At 46.2% G+C, this 16,295-nt stretch overlaps 1 protein-coding gene across 1 annotated transcript; it reads left to right on the forward strand.

The window, feature by feature from the left end:
• Positions 1–4,357: 4,357 nt before the first annotated feature.
• LOC144124216 (uncharacterized) lies at positions 4,358–14,184 on the forward strand. The gene is made up of 4 exons (XM_077656863.1): positions 4,358–4,781; positions 5,239–5,503; positions 6,908–7,086; positions 13,977–14,184. Exons 2-4 carry the CDS (start codon positions 5,312–5,314, stop codon positions 14,182–14,184), a joined length of 579 nt encoding a protein of 192 aa, XP_077512989.1. The 5' UTR covers positions 4,358–4,781; positions 5,239–5,311.
• Positions 14,185–16,295: the final 2,111 nt, after the last annotated feature.

Raw genomic sequence — 16,295 nt, forward strand, 5'->3', positions numbered from 1 at the left:
CTTACGCCGTTGTTCTCTAAATCCCTGCACTTTTTACTGGTATTATTCTGAAATAGTTTCTCTGGGGTGTTGACAAAAGCCATCTATTTCCTATCTTACCAACCAGGCAACGAATACAAATCGTATCAATCGCAGCCAGTGAGTAAAACCTCGCCAGCAGCAGCCAGCAGCCATCGCCTGAATATGCATGTGAGGCCAAGCTCAACGTTAGAGCTTTCACTGTCTTCTTCTGTCTTGTTCTTGAAGATGCGAGTACATAGGCTGTACATGGTATTGTTGGTAAGTACACAACCAGGCACCACGCCCCATAGCACTACACCCTCGCTCATGCCCAATAGCAGGCCATTGATATAACCTTGCTGTATCAAGTTATGTCGACATCAGAACAGCTGATAAACGTTTTGCAGGCCAGAGGCCAAGAAATAAAAATGACATATCAGGCCAACTTTCTACAGCGACAGCTGTTCAGCGCCTGTTCCTGGGATTTCATTCTTCGTAGTATATATATATATATATATATATATATATATATATATATATATATATATATATATATATATATATATATATATATATATATATATATATATATATATATATATATATATATATATATATAAATATATATATATATATAGAAAGAGAGAGAGAGAGAGAGAGAGAGAGACAGAGAGAGAGAGAGAAGTCTCCAACCGGAGGATGGCTACCGTGGAAGGAAAACGATATGGCGAGAGCATAAGAAGGCGAAACTTGTGGGCGGTTGCCACAGAAACCACCACCGGGAGGGTAGTTCCTTGGAAAAATGAGCATGGTTTCCATGGTACGATGCATTATGGCAGTATCGTAGGAAACCGTAACCACTGGAAGGTTACATTGATAACCATCCGGAAGGTGCTTATTCGTGGAAGAAGGAGGGTGTGGCTAGAGTGGAGATACACCGGAGATAATTGACCATTGTTTTATCCTGTGCATTGATGCTATGTTCTTCTGGGACATATTAGAAAGAACGAGAAGGGCATTGACATCACATCCTACAGTATTCGTTTTTTGCCTGTGGAGAAAAACTTTGTTGTGCCATATAATCTTTAATAATAATAATAATAATAATAATAATAATAATAATAATAATAATAATAATAATAATAATAATAATAATAATAATAATAATAATAATAATAATAATATTAATAATAATAATAATAATAATAATAATAATAATAATAATAATAATAATAATAATATAATAATAATTTATGTTGCTAGGATTATTTAGTCTCCGGAAGAGCCGCATGATGGACCACCCCGCCGAATCACCACGGTCGTCGAAATTCTGTTTCGTGAGCAATGCGCTTTGGTGCGGGGAGTATATGCTGGCCTGGAAGTGCCACCTAGCTGGCTCCCCTATCTGGGTGCATATGTGTATCTCCCAGATTTTGATGTTTTGGGAAAGCAGGGCTGTGCAGGGTTATGGTAGCCTGGTGTTTTGTGGCGTAAGCATGCTTAGGTTTTTCTTTTCGGCACTATTTTCATGCGATAAAGAAAAAAAGTAGTGAAAACCCCAAAAGAAGAATGATTGCACCGTGGAAGGAGGAGGGTATGGCGAGAGCTTGAAAAGGTGTGACTTGTACGTGGTGCCCATTGGGAATTAACTGGAGAGTAGTTAACCTAGAAGGAGTAGGAGCCTCTCCGTGAAAGCAGGGTGCGGCGAGAGGAGGATGTTGTGGTGAGAGTGTAAGGAGGTGCCACGATGACCGTCCGAAACGCGTTTTCAGGAGGAGTATGTAGAGAGCGGAGGAACGTAGCACAGTCCATCTGCGGCAGCTGCCGGGAAAGAGGGTCATCGGTGGCGCTGCGCTTCCAGAGCGGCGGACTGGAGAACAGATCTAGAGGAAAAACGGCTATTTGTTGGAAACTAAAAAGAGCGCCCTGGAACTACACCGATGCGAGGTCGCTCGCTTATCTTCTACCACAGCATATTTTAAAGCACAAACACTTTAACCGCTAATGTTGAATATCGCGTTGACCAGTGGTATTTGTCCTGTACATTTTTTGAAACGTCTGCCAGCCACGCCAGCTGCTGTTATCTGCGGTCCATCGGCAACTCTTACTCCTATACACGTTGCTCCGAACAAATCATAAGAGAATAAAGTTTTCCTCTTCTCACTTGTCAGCTTATATACGATTACTACTCCTTTTCCCCTTTTAAACGCTCCTGTTTCCAGCAATTCGCCGCATGTGTCTTGTCGAATCCCCGTAGTGAGTGTGTGCCATCTTTCCTTGAGGCGCACCAAACAACCACTTGTGCAGAACTAGTGTCCATGTTTTTTTATTCTTTTTATTTAAAGAGTGGTATAGCTCCAGCGTAAGCTTATCTTGCCCAGACAGAAACTATCTTTTTAGCCGTAGTCTGGGTTCGCCGGCCGGTACATACATAACGTCATTCAAACTCAACTGCTTGTACTGACTATTTTGTCAGTCTTAGCTAGCCTTCTATTTTTACAACAAACATTTAGCAGAAATATGGTCACCCCTGCGCAAGAGTAAACAAACCACACGAACTGACAAAACTATGCGTCAGCGCTTTCTCGCTGTGTAGTGCCTGTTTTCAAGATAGGCGTAGTGTGTCTGGCGGAATATGTTAGCCTATCTGCCCACACACTTCAATCAGCCACACCTTTACACGCAGAAAAATCGCTTTTGCAGGTTTCTCCAATCCCTGCATAACAAAGCGACACAGTAGTAGCAGCCATGTTTTATACTAGCTATTGTCATGTTCGACTGTATGTTTTCATCGGCTGCACTCTGCAGGTACCTTTCATAATGTCATCACTCCGAAAGCCTTTGGCAGGCAAACATTTTGGAGATCTTTGCGTGACGGGCGCCGCCAATCGCGACAATGGCGACGATTGCGCTAATAACCTCGGCAGTTATTACAAGATAATACTAATAATTTATGCTCTCCATCCTTAGTTGCATTTCCCTCTGCGTAATATGATAATTTCCTGCTCCGTAATCTCCGGAAAATTCACTACAAAACACCAAACGACTCAAACTGTCATCTCGCCAATTTTCAAACGACATTTTCCTACTCTCATTCCCGTGCATGCCGCCAACAGCACCTGTATCAAAGCATGATTTTTCAAGGTAATGAGCGAAGCACATAATTACTTTTTGTTTACAGGCAGGTTTGTTTCCTTACTAGAGTTCCCTCTGCGACCAAAATGAATCCAGGAAACAGAAGAAAAAAGCGTCAAGCACCCGACTTCACTAACTACCTCATTACAACTTTTAACCGCTGCCCTTTTTCTAGCCAATCACTCCCTGAAAAAGCGGGACCGACCATCAATATAATGCCCGATAAAGAATCCTTTCATAATCAGCATCATGATCGTCATCATCATTATTAACCTACTGCACGACCAGCACGTTCTTCACGAGGCCGGGCACCACGTTCCTCGCGCCTTCCTCTCGTGCACGGCAGCCGGTCTTTGCTCCTGTCCCACAGAAGACGACCTCCACAAGGTAACTGAAGCCTTTTTTCTCTCTGCCCTATTAGTCTCTTCACAACCTTCTCTGATGCAGAACTCCTCTGTCCAAGGGCAGCAGCGGGCGATCTGCTCGGTGTCAGGCTTTAGTTTTCGCTCTCTCTGAAGGGTCTTGGGCTGCGCGCCAGTGCGATCAGCTTCCGTGGCTCTAAAGTGACCGACATTCCAGCATCAGTCAGTTCTCAGGCTAGAAACGATAAAATACAAGTAATGTTGTTGTTGGCGCCCCACTTGTAGGAAAAATTGCCTATGGTGGAGCTCTTCCGTATGGTTAGGTGGAACCGGAAGCAGTGACCTCTGTCCGTTTGCGATGAGCGCATCGAGGCCTACAAACCTTTCAATGACAGCAATTCTTGTGCAAATCGACGAGAAGAAAGTGTTCATGATTTTGATTATCTCGAGTTACAACGAAAGCTTATGTTCCTCCCTCATGCGCAACAACAAAATCCTCGCAGTTCTGATTAAACTGCGAAGACAACAAATCAGCAACCACTGAATGCTCTTTCTTAGCGCCGTGGTTCGTGTTTAACTAATTTTTGCAACTAAGCGACATGTGCCTTCCACTGTTTGCTGCCGTTTGCATATACACAGATCGAGGTCATGTGCAATATCCTCGCCTAGCAGAAGGACGTGAGCATGGCTCCAAAATCTGTCCTGTTTGTGCTGCTTCAGTGTTCTCGTTATCGTTTACCACGTGTATTTCAGAGAGCACTTCCTGCAAAGTGAATTTCAGACTTTTCTGCGCAGTTAATTCATCTTGCATAACTGTCTCGTTGAAATGGTCAGCCTTAAGATAAACACATATGCCTCAACTTCGCTCACCGCTATGCAATATCGCCGCAACTGCGCACAACTTTGTATGTTTTGCCATACTGAGCTTGAACATGCCTCGCCACACTTCTGTTAGATCCTGCTACGTGCGTTATGACCCCAGTGTTGGCGTACGTAGTCTAGTGCCCACCACGCAATTGCGCGGAAAGAAGCTTGACACAAAATTCAGCGTATGTCTGGGGTCAAGCAAATTGATATACGTGCTGGGTTTGTTTGATATCTAATGAACTTCACCACCAACAACAGTAATGAGCGCATCTGCAAGATACCCGAAGTGAGCAAGTGCAATGCTTTCAAACGAGTGCAGGTTCATTTGGTCATCTGTCTAATACCTTACAGATCCTGGTACTTCAACAAGCGTCGTCCTGTCCGAGCTACCATCTCTCCCTCGTTCCTCGCCAGCAGGTAAAGACCCCAACATCGTCACTTACGAACTGCTTTATCTGTTCAGTGTGCCCTGCCTTCTCCACTTCCCTCCGTCAGTTATCCTCCTTGCAGTAATTCCAGACTGAGTTACACTATCTACGCTTTATTCTTAAAACTTCGAAGTGCTTTACACATCCGTGATTCTCTTTTTTTATTAAAGGTTGATGGTAATGCACTCTATCAGAACATGCTGTCAGTTCACTCCTTTGCAGAGAGCAAGAACAAATAGTGTCTGCTGTGCTTAACTTTAGCCTCAAGTGTTTCCCAGTCAAACATCCGGCCCTTTACCCTGAGATTAGGGATATTTAGAAAATACTTATTTTGTAATTTCTTCATCTATGTCATGGAGTTGAAAACCTTGGAGTATCAAACTTCATTCTAGTCCATTTCCTCTGAATGACGTTTTCTTCATTTTCATCAACGAATACCACCACAGGCCCTAGTTAAGGCGCTGCCATTAGCCTGCCCTGGCTCACCGTCTGGCAAGGTCGATTCAACAGCTGTTCACCATGCCTGACGCCACCAACGATGACGGCGGCGGAGCCCGCCAACCCAACTCTGAGATCACCGGCGAGCCAAGATATGCGCTGCCTACGACGGTCGGATCTGTAGCTTCATGCCGCTACCGCCAGCTTCAAGACGCGCACGTCACGCTGCTCTGTCCCAGCTCAGGGCCCAACACTGACGACATCACGACGCAGGTAGGTGAAACACAGGACTGGGCATACCATTTACTCGATGCCAGTGTACTGGTAGCATCGTTACCAGCACATATTTAACGCTTGGTATTTCTAGTGCCATATTCAAATATTGTCTGCAGGTAACAGGTCAAAACGCAATTTTTGGCTACTTAGCTAATAAAATCAACGACTGCACATTAATCCTCACATATCTCACTTATGGAAACGCTGACTGAAAATTGTCTGCGTAGTTGGAGAGAAAAATATTGGCATCGTTGTCGTAGGCGTAAGAGTGCGTTGGCGTTGACAGTATACGTCTTCTCTAACGTTGAATTAGAGAGAGTAGGGGACAATGAACCACACCGATCTAAGCTACATGCGACCACACTGGGCCGAATGTGCAGGAGCTCGAGCGTGCTCTTTGTTGTTTTCTCTTTTACATCTCTGCCTCGTCGCTAGCACGTCTGCAAATAATATTCTGCACCATTTATGGATCCCTTGAGAGACGTTTTTATTCGCGACCAAGTATTAGTGCTTCGAGGACAGGCTTGCAGCGCAGGCGTGCGCCTGATCTGAAGCACGCAGTTAGCCTATAAACAGTCGTGCGGAAACTAAGCAATAGCAAACATCAGATGTACGCGCTAAGAGACCAGAAAGGCAATGTCAGTATGAATGCCAGTAAGATGGATGAAGTAGCGGAAGAATTCTGCACAAATCTCTACAGTACCCCGAATGGTTTGGACTCTAATGACAGACATTCATCTTGAGGAATTCGACACCCTGCCGGTAACTATTATGTTTCCATGATCTAATACTCCTATTAGTATTCCGTGAATTAGAAGTGACGTCATTGCACTTTATTTCATTGTAAGGCAGCTGTATAATTTTCAGCGGCATGGTTCAAGGTGAGGTGTGGAGGTAGTTTTGCAGTTGGAGTACACATAAATTTTACGAAAGGGCTGTAGGCCTTCAGTAGAGAACGAACCTACGGACGCGTAAGTTTTACGCGCCCAAATTAGGATTTCAAACCTCTGGTGTACTAATGCGGTACTCCTACGAACTGGCCTAGCTTGACGACAATCCTTTGTAGCTATGTTGACTTACTGTCAAAATTTTATGGAACGCGATATTAGCAAAGAAAACTGATTACATTGCCGTATTGGTACGCAGCCTGGAACACATATGCGCAGAATATTACGGGCTGTGCGAGTTACACAGTGCCCTACAAAGTTTCATGCAATACATCCCCGATACCAATAAATTAAATTTTTTCGTTAAAGTCACCTTCCAATATTGCCCTCCTTAAGATAGTTAACCAGCGCCACTTTGAATGGGGTAAAATGAAATGGAGCGGTATCGCGTCAGAAGTTTCTGTTCTAGTAATTTGACACCTTGGAAGTGACCGTACCACAAATTTAAACGCAGCTCACTGGGATCATAAGCGCAGCCACCGAGCCTTCCGCGCACTCCGCCGGAGAGGAAGATGGGGTCAGCGCCAACGCCCTGGTGTGCAGCGTCAGCGACGAGCTGCTCTCAATTTACCACCACAGCGAGTCGCGCAGGGAGCAAGTCAGCAAACAGCTCAGTGCTGAACTATGTTCCTGGTGAGTGAAGTTTCCCGCATTCGATTCACGAAAGTGGCAGAGGTTAAGACGAAGCAATTTCAGTGAATGTGTTAAGTAGGCAATGCCGTGTTCATCCAAACTACCTTAAATCTGTTCACATGTGTGTATGCATGCACTTATTTAATTTGCGTGTACACTTTTATCTGTACGCACTTTGCTGCTTGTCTGTGTAAAAATTACCTCAGTGCACTGGAAGTAATGGCTCAGCTTGGAACCATTGTTCGGGTTGGCGTGGTAAAAGTACCTCCTACATATCATGAGCATTCTGCGTACTGCATCTGTTGTAAGCCAGAATCTCCCTGCACAGAAGCAATGGCGCGCTGAGAAAACGCACACAGACACAGTAACGGGAGCTTTTTTACAAATCATTTGGCTCCCGTTCACCTCCGGCATTTCTATATAAATATATGGGGGCCACAAAGTTTCCAATACCCTTAAAAGAAAACATTTGACAGAAGTCTGTCTGGTTGGGAAAACTAATTTAGTAGAAAGATTACTGACGCCAACCAGGTTCATTTTTGAAAAAAACGACGTTTCGGGACCGGCTCGATCCCTTCTTCACGGTGTGACTATGGGCGAGGCGCAGCTTGGCTTTTTAAGCCCGATTGTTGAATACCTCCTGGTCAATGGCCGCAAAAAATGGATGTAAGACGGAGGAAGTGTCCGCAGGGAGCGATTAACATTCCTTCGTGTCTGTTGTATGTGCCACGACTCCAGCAGAAGCCTCCTGCACTGGTTAGTTTTGGTTTCCAGTAGAATAGTGCCGTCAAAGTCAATTCGGTAGTCACATTTCTCGCAGTGTTCGGCCACCGCGCTGCGCTGACGGTTCATTTGTCGGACGTCCGCTTTGTGTTGCCTCATTCTTTCGGCGAAGTTCTTCGTTTCCCCCACGTATGAGGCCGGGCAGACTGAGCAGGGAATCTTGTATACAACCTCTTGGGCCCTTTCTTTTGAGTAGCGGTCTTTCGGGTGGGGGAGGAAGCGTCCGATGGTGGTAGCCGGTTTGTGCGTTGTTAGCACCCCTTCTTTACCGAGAATTCGAGCCAGCGTCTCGCTCACGCCGTTCATGTATGGTATGCAAATACGTTTCCGGTTCTGGCGTGTGCTTGCGGAAGGAATATAGCTGTTTTTGTTTTTGCTTTTTTTGCTTTTGGCTGACGCGTCGGATGTATGAACTGGGGTACCCTTTTTTTTTGGAGATCGGAGAATACTGGGTTCTTCTCGGTTTTTTCTTCGTGTAAAGAACATATGGTATCGGCTCTCTTCAATAAAGATGTAATGACAAATGCCTTGTGGGGAGTGGGATGATTCGAATTAAAATGGAGGTACCGTCCCGTGTGGGTTCGTTTTCTGTATACTGAGAACCGCAAGCCTTTGTCGTGCCTTGTGAGCAGAACGTCCAGAAAAGGCCGACTGCCCTGCTGCTCACGTTCAACTGTATATTGTATGGCCGGTTTCGTTGAATTTAAATGGATTAGGACTTTTTCTACTTCTGACGTTTTCATCACACAAAAGCAGTCGTCTACATATCGCAGGAACAACTTTTTCTTGGGATTGAAGGTGGCAAGCGCCCGGCTTTCAACGTCTTCCATGGTTAAATTAGCCATTGTGACCGATATCGACGCACCCATGGCAGTTCCGGTTGTTTGCTTGAAAAAATTCTTTTTTATAGGTGAAATAAGTACTGCGAAGGCAGAAATGAAGAAGGCGGCATACCACGTAAACGCTGAGTGGTGTTCTCAAGTGCAGGGTTTGGTCGTTTTGGAGTGAGCGGTGAGCAACGGCCACAGCCAGGGGCACTGGAACGCTGGTGAATAACGACACCACGTCAAACGAGATTAGGGTTTCTTCTTGAATCGTCAGGTCGGAGAGAAGTTGCACGAAGTGTCTCGAATGCCGTACATGCGTGGGTGTTCTGCCGGAGAGTGGAGCTAGTACCTTGTGAAGGTAGTCGGAAAGACGTCGGGGAGGATATAGAGTGAAGTCCACAATTGGCCGCAGTGGGATCTCAGGATTGTGAATTTTAGGGGGCCCGTAAAAGCTCGGGGCTGTGCCATTTATGAAGATGAGGTGGAGGTAAAGCCTTTTGAAATCAAGGTGCCGCTTGAATATGTCCGCTAGAATTTTGTTGAGCGTTGTCTGAGTGGTCGAAGTCGGATCCTTGGGAATCTTGTCATATGTCCCGCTGCTCAGCAGGGCCGATGCTTTTTCCTCGTAGTTGCGGCGGTCCATAACCACCATTTAGTTGCCCTTGTCTGCCGGGAGCACGACGATGGTGGTGTCGTCTCGAAGGCCCCGTAGTGCCTTTCGTTTCAGTGGCGACCGGTTACCCCAATCGCTTTCAGGCGGAATTCTTCTCTCATCTGCGGCTCCAGGTGCTGTATAGCGTCCTCGACAGCCGCGACAAGTTTTGGAATGGCGGGAACCGATGACATATTGAACCAGCGTTCCAATGCCCCTGGCTGTGGCCGTTGCTCACCGCTCACTCCAAAACGACCAAACCCTGCACGAGAGAACAGCACTCAGCGTCGACGTGGTATGCCGCCTTCTTGATTTCTGCCTTCGCAGTACTTATTTCAGCTATAAAAAAATTTTCAAGCAAACAACTGGAACTGCCATGGTTGCGTCGATATCGGTCACAATGGCTAATTTAACCATGGAAGACGTCGAAACCCGGGCACTTTGCACCTTCAATCCCGAGACAAAGTTGTTCCCTCGATATGTAGACAACTGCTTTTGTGTGGTGAAAACGTCAGAAGTAGAATACCTCCTAATCCATCTAAATTCAACGAAACCGGCCATACAATTTACAGTTGAACGTGAGCAGCAGGGCAGTCTGCCTTTTCTCGACGTTCTGGTCACAAGGCACGACAAATGCTTGCGGTTCTCAGTATACAGAAAACGAACCCACACGGGACGGTACCTCCATGTTAATTCGAATCATCCCACTCCCCACAAGGCATCTGTCATTACATCTTAACTGAAGAGAGCCGATACCATATGTTATTCACATGAAGAAAAAAGAACCGAGAAGAAACGAGTAGTCTCCGATCTCCAAAACAATGGGTACCCCAGTTCATTCATCCGACGCGTCAGCCAAAATCAAAAAAAGAAAAAAACAGCTCTATTCCTTCCGCAAGCACAAGCCAGAACCGGAAACGTGCTTGCATACCATACGTGAAAGGCGTGAGCGAGACGCTGGCTCGAATTCTCGGTAAAGAAGGGGTGCTGACAACGCACAAACCGGCTGCCACCATCGGACGCTTCCTCCCCCGCCTGAAAGACTGTCACCCAAAAGAAAGGGCCCAATGGGTTTTATACAAGATTCCCTGCTCAGTCTGCCCGGCCTCGTACGTGAGGGAAACGAAGAACTTCGCCGAAAGAATGAGGCACCACAAAGCGGACGTCCGACAAATGAACCGTCAGCGCAGCGCGGTGGCTGAACACTGCGAGGAATGTGACCACCGAATTGACTTTGGCGGCACTGTTCTACTGTAGACCGAAGCTAACCAGCGCCGGAGGCTCCCGCTGGAGTCGTGGCACATACAACAGACACGAAGGAATGTTAATCGCTCACTGGGGACACTTCCTTCGTCTTACATTCATGGTTTGCGGCCATTGACCCGGAGGTTTTAACACGAGGGCTTAAAGAGCCAAGCTGCGCCTCGCCCGTAGTCACACCGTGAAGGAGGGACCAAGCCGGTCCCGAAACGTCGTGTTTTTCAATACTTAACCTGGTTGGCGTCAGTAATCTTTCTACTAAATCCAATAGCCTTGCATTGATATAGGTAAGGTTTCTCGTTTAGAAGATTAAGCCGATAGTAAATGCTCAAGAAATTTGTGTTTGGGTCTTGACATTCATATAAAAAAACACAAACACTAAGGATTTTGACAATAATTATTGACTTTCAGGACCGGTGCAGACAGCTCACGTTATTGCGATCGTGTAGGACACGAGGGCATACATGGTGCTTCATATCTAGTTTTGCTACTGCGTCACAGAGAATAACGATGTGTTGTAAATCTACCTTCAGATAGTAAAAGAATATTGATTTCAAATCCCTCTTTTGAATAACAGAATTTTGATCTATGTCTGCCATCAACTTTGCTGGATAACGTTTATATGCTTAGAAACACTGGGGTTCTCAGTATTTGTACACGTCAGTTTGCAGTATTCGTACGCGTCAGTATTTGCAAAGTCAATTGCACTTCATAATTGATTCCAGGCTCACCATGCATCTAGGATATAAGGAGTGGAAGACCGGTTTTCGCTCCATTTCACAGAAATGTTATTTTCATAAACTGACATCCTGTTGACCGATACATTTACCTCGTTCAATGAACACTAGCAGCATCTATGCATGCATTGAGAGGAGGGTGGGGGAGGGGGTGGGGTGGGGTACGTGTGGCTCGCGCTTAACGACACGCTCTACTTTTTCCACCGTTCCGAAGCCTCGTTCTTCGCTCCAGCTGCACGAGGTTTTCATGGCAGGAGACATAGATGGCTGTTATTTGAGATAATCGCACAGTTAAAGTTCAAAGCGCGACAATGCAATTGGAAGTGAGAGTGACATCGAGTTTATGCGACGCTGTCGAGTCACAATTACAAACTTGTGAACAGTCTATTTGAGAAACGAATAATGTCGCCCTATCCTCAGCAATGGTCAAGCTTTCGCTGCTACTTCGGCTTGGAATTACTCGATCACATTGCTTACGGCTCCTAGGATCATAATGTTCGTTTCACCTCGCTTGTATCGAGACAAAAAGAAACACAATGCACTCTTCCGACTAGTTCAGTGTTACACGTAGTCGTATTGACCAGTTCAGCATAATATTTGAGCCTGATTTGCTACTTAACCGTAGTACACTAGCTACTTTTTTGCTATTTATATCCGCGCTAAAATTTCTATAATTTATAGTGCTAGTGGAAGCAAACTTTTCTGCTTATAGTTTGTAGAGGTAGTAGGAAAAGGCTCATTTTAGCTGGTTTCTACAAGGTAACTTTCAACGTCAAGGCAGGTAACTTGTAGTTCCTTTTGAAGCCTCAAATAAATCCCCTGAGATTTGAAAATTGTCGCTTGACTATGCTCTCCCGCATCGCAATGTTATTCCTTTGAAACGCGCCTCGAAGGAGAAACACTGCTACGCAATTCCACGACGAATAATCAGACACCGAACGCCACTTGTTGGCTGCAAGAAAGGAGTGGTGTACGAGTTCCCGCTTACATGCGTGAAGGTGTACGTTGGACCGACCGGCCGGTGTCTTAATGAGCGCCTGCTTGAACACAAGAATTCATTGAATAAGAAAGGAGCCCATCTTCCAGACCACTGCCAAGCATGCTCGAAAGAGAAACGTATAGTCTGCAAGCCCCGACTGCCTGAATGTAAAGTGCTGCTGAAAAGCCGAGATAAGACCGAACGTGAGCTCGTGGAAGCCTTTTATATCAAGAAACGACGTGACAATTGCATCAGTGATACCTCGGTTATTATCCGGCACAGTGAAATGATGTTTTTTGAGGCAATCTGTGAAAGGTAGATGTTTGTCAAATTGAGATTAAGAGCATGGATAAGGTCAGAGGCTATATATACGCTATTCTCTGAATAAACCCTGTTAAAAGTGTAGCGCTCGTCCTGTTCCCTTCCTCGTCCGTGTTGCCAGTTTGCGCTCTTATGCCTTTCACGAATCAGAACCACGGCCACTCCGACGATCCCTCGATATGAGCAAGAAATACCCTTGGCTGAATAGTGATGCTGCAGCAGGCGCGTGAAAACTCTGCCGCCGCTTTATGTGATAGCATGGATAATTTCCTGCTATCCAGTGTGGTCGCGCGTATGCTTGAGCATCATGATTCTAAAGAAATGGATCGATTTACCATCGCTGTGGCCGGTGGCCTCTTTATTCGCTGCGGCTTTCCGTAACCGAGTTATTTACATCGGGGTGTGTTTCGGAGCACTTACGCCGCGACACTGGCGCGCATGATCAACTGACTGTTGTCAAATCTCGTGTAACTTATTTTAGGCCAAAAACAGAAACTGTGCTGAAGTTAATGCAACACGTTAAGGAGTTGGTGTTTCATTGTTTATAGAAAGGTAACTGATCGTTCCTTATTTCAGAGCAGCAAACACACATACATGACCCGACGGGCGCTGACATGACATGAAAGGCAGGGCTTGTCTTGTCATGTATGTGTGTGTTCGTTCGAAATAAGTAGTTCTCAATTACTCTCCTATAAACAGCGGTAAAGTTACTTTAACGAAACTAGTTTAAACTGGAATTTCTCAGCGTGGTCTACTGCGCCTGTTTTATCGATTACATGCTAACTAATCTTCTAAGTTAATAAAGCAGGCGCAAACGGAAATAATGACGACCTCTTCAAGACGACTGGCTACAACCCTGCACTAGTCGAATTCTAAAACAACGCATGATCATAGTTTTAACGTTAGCTGACACACCCTGTATGGACGTTGAGACTAATTACGAGGCTCATCAAAATTCGCTTCTGGTTTGACATGCAATGCAAAATTAGAATGCTTGCCTCAAGACAGGAGCTTTGCCTAATACTGCCTGCGTTGGCTCTGTTTCTCTGAAGAAGTGGTCGTCAGCTACGAGTTCACAACGTACGTGATTTTTAACACGTTACGTTTCTTTTTCAATGGGTGCCGGGTGGCCTGCTTTATGTCTATAGCGACATCACTTAATAGCAAAGCATGCTGGCTTCCGATCCACCCCCCCCCCCCCCCCCCCGTACGCTCCTTCTTCTACCAATATAAATTCTCAAAGCATTATCAGATGTCAGGTTTATAATTCTATATTTATTGTCCAATATTTCCTATATTTTCCTATATTCTATATTTATTGTCATACGCAGGTATGACCCCATGCGGGCTGGCCGCTGCCTCCGCCTTGAGTGCGAGTTCCGTGGGTGCGAGTGCGAGCAGCTGCCTACCGGAAGCGACGTCGTCGCTGACACGATGAAAAACAACCGCTCGACCTCCGCGGCCCTTGGCGAGTGGCGCACGCTCTACCATCTGGAGCGCGAAGTGCGCACCCAGGACTCGACACTGCTGAGCCGATAGGCGGCCTCTTCGGGGTTCGGGCCGCTGTGTTTCGATACGAGATCACGGACGGCCGGCCCAACCCCGAGAAGCGGGCTCGCGCGCGCGTCGCTTCTCCGACACCGGAGCTCGTCGGACAGCGGCAGTTCAAACCAGCGTGCTGCCCGGACATTTTTATTTTGACGATCTCCGTCTGGACTGAGTTCTAGCACTTCTGGCGAAGCCGGAGTGCTTCTTAATTACCCGATCGCGGAGAAAAACCGAAACTTACTTGTTTGTTACTGTCGGTAGCAAACGGCGCAGCATACAAAGATAATATTTATAAAAAAATCATGCGAAAACCGGGCCGTGTTCACGAGCGCGATCGTGTGAACCGTGTCATCAGCAAATTGGTGTGTACAGATTTACGGATAATGCCAAAGGACGCGCTGCCGCTTGGAACAGACTTCCACCTTTCCGAGTGGGACTCGTGGCCCCGCCACCTGCTCCATCCTATTTACAGCATCCTCGTAGTGCCCCAACACACCGGACATGTGAAACGAGTGATGTGCTGGAACTTTATGAACTGTTTGACATGTTCCGCCAAAATGCAGTCCAATGAGCCTGAACCAAGAATCAGTCGTATTTTTCCCTTGCTCTCGACAACTCCTGCGGCACGTAACGCATGCTATCAAGCAGTTTCTAACAGGCCCGACAGCTGACTGACTGCCTCGCCACACGAGTTCGCGCAAAGAATCCTACCTAGTGAGAGTGCGGCAGTCGCTCAAAGGCGGGGTGCGATAGTGGGAGAACCTTTGTGACCAGTGACATTGGGACCATCACGTCGACGAAATGGACCATGTCCTCTCGTTTGGCTGCAGTAGATATGCAACCGCCGTGGCCATTTGTGCTTCCCGTCGGCGTCGACACTGCAGTGTTTGCTGGTCGCGAACTTTATGCTGGACGAGTCGCTGCAGCATGTACCCCTTCTAGTGGGAGTTGACCTGTGAGCGCTCATGAATTTACTGGGCCGCCTCACGGTAGCAGCGAACTGTCGCTGTGGAGTGGCGGTCGTGTGTAATAAACGGGTTGTGCGAGGAACGTGTCTGTATTGTGGTCGCTTTATTACAAGCTGCGAACTACGCCTTGCGAATAAGATAGCGCGTTATCGATTGTTCCCAGTTAAAGCCGTTAAAATTCATAAACGTTCTGTGCAATGTCAGCTCACATTATGGGCACAAGAGAAGCCCTACGCTGTTGTCAGCGACACAGGAGAGGCCGTACACGTTGCATGTACAGTTGCGGCCAAAACATTACGGATCATGCTTGGGCGTTTCAAATTTTTCTTACGCTATTTGTGGAGGATATAAGAGTGTCTTCTGTTTATAAGCGAACGCGTAAGTGGCGTGCGCTAAGCTGTGTAAGAAGTACCTCCTAATTTGCACCGAAGCTAGATCCGTAATATGTCCGGGACTGTACTTTCGGCACGTTTAGAACCAATTTATTTGTCAGTAAATACAACAATTTTGCCATATTTGAATAGAAAAACACTGGTTTACCTGTAAACATTCCCAACCCTAATTTTTTGCTTAATTTCTTCGCTGTTTTAATGGGAAAAGTGCCTTATAGGAAAAGACTACACATCATATGCGTACTGTTTTAGCAATGGACGTTGAAAAGGCATATGACAACATCAGTCATGCAGCCATTTTGAACTTCATTGACATGAGAGTGCGTAGTTTTGTCCAATCATTATTGGAAGGCAGAAATTTTCAATACGCCTCAGCGGCGAAGCGGTCGGATCATTTGTTCCTCTCTGCGGTGCGCCCCACGGATTAGTATTGTCGCCGACGTTATATAATATTGCTTTCATCCAGCTGGCTTGGCGCTTACATGACATCCGTGACATAAAATTTCTTCAGTACGCTGACGACATCACGGTGTGGAGTACTCACCAAGATCTCCGTACTCAGGAGGCTGCCCTTCAATCTGTCTTGGATGTTACCTGTAATTACGCATCATCCATTGGACTTCAGCTATAAGGGCATAAAACATACACGTCAGTCGCCAACCGCTGGGGACGCCGTAAACTTGCTGCAAGTCCAATCCGTCTTTGTCTATCAGGCACCCCACTACAGGAAAGTGCGAGTTTA

This window comes from Amblyomma americanum, chromosome 3 (assembly GCF_052857255.1).
Source record: "Amblyomma americanum isolate KBUSLIRL-KWMA chromosome 3, ASM5285725v1, whole genome shotgun sequence".
Lineage (NCBI taxonomy): Eukaryota > Metazoa > Arthropoda > Arachnida > Ixodida > Ixodidae > Amblyomma > Amblyomma americanum.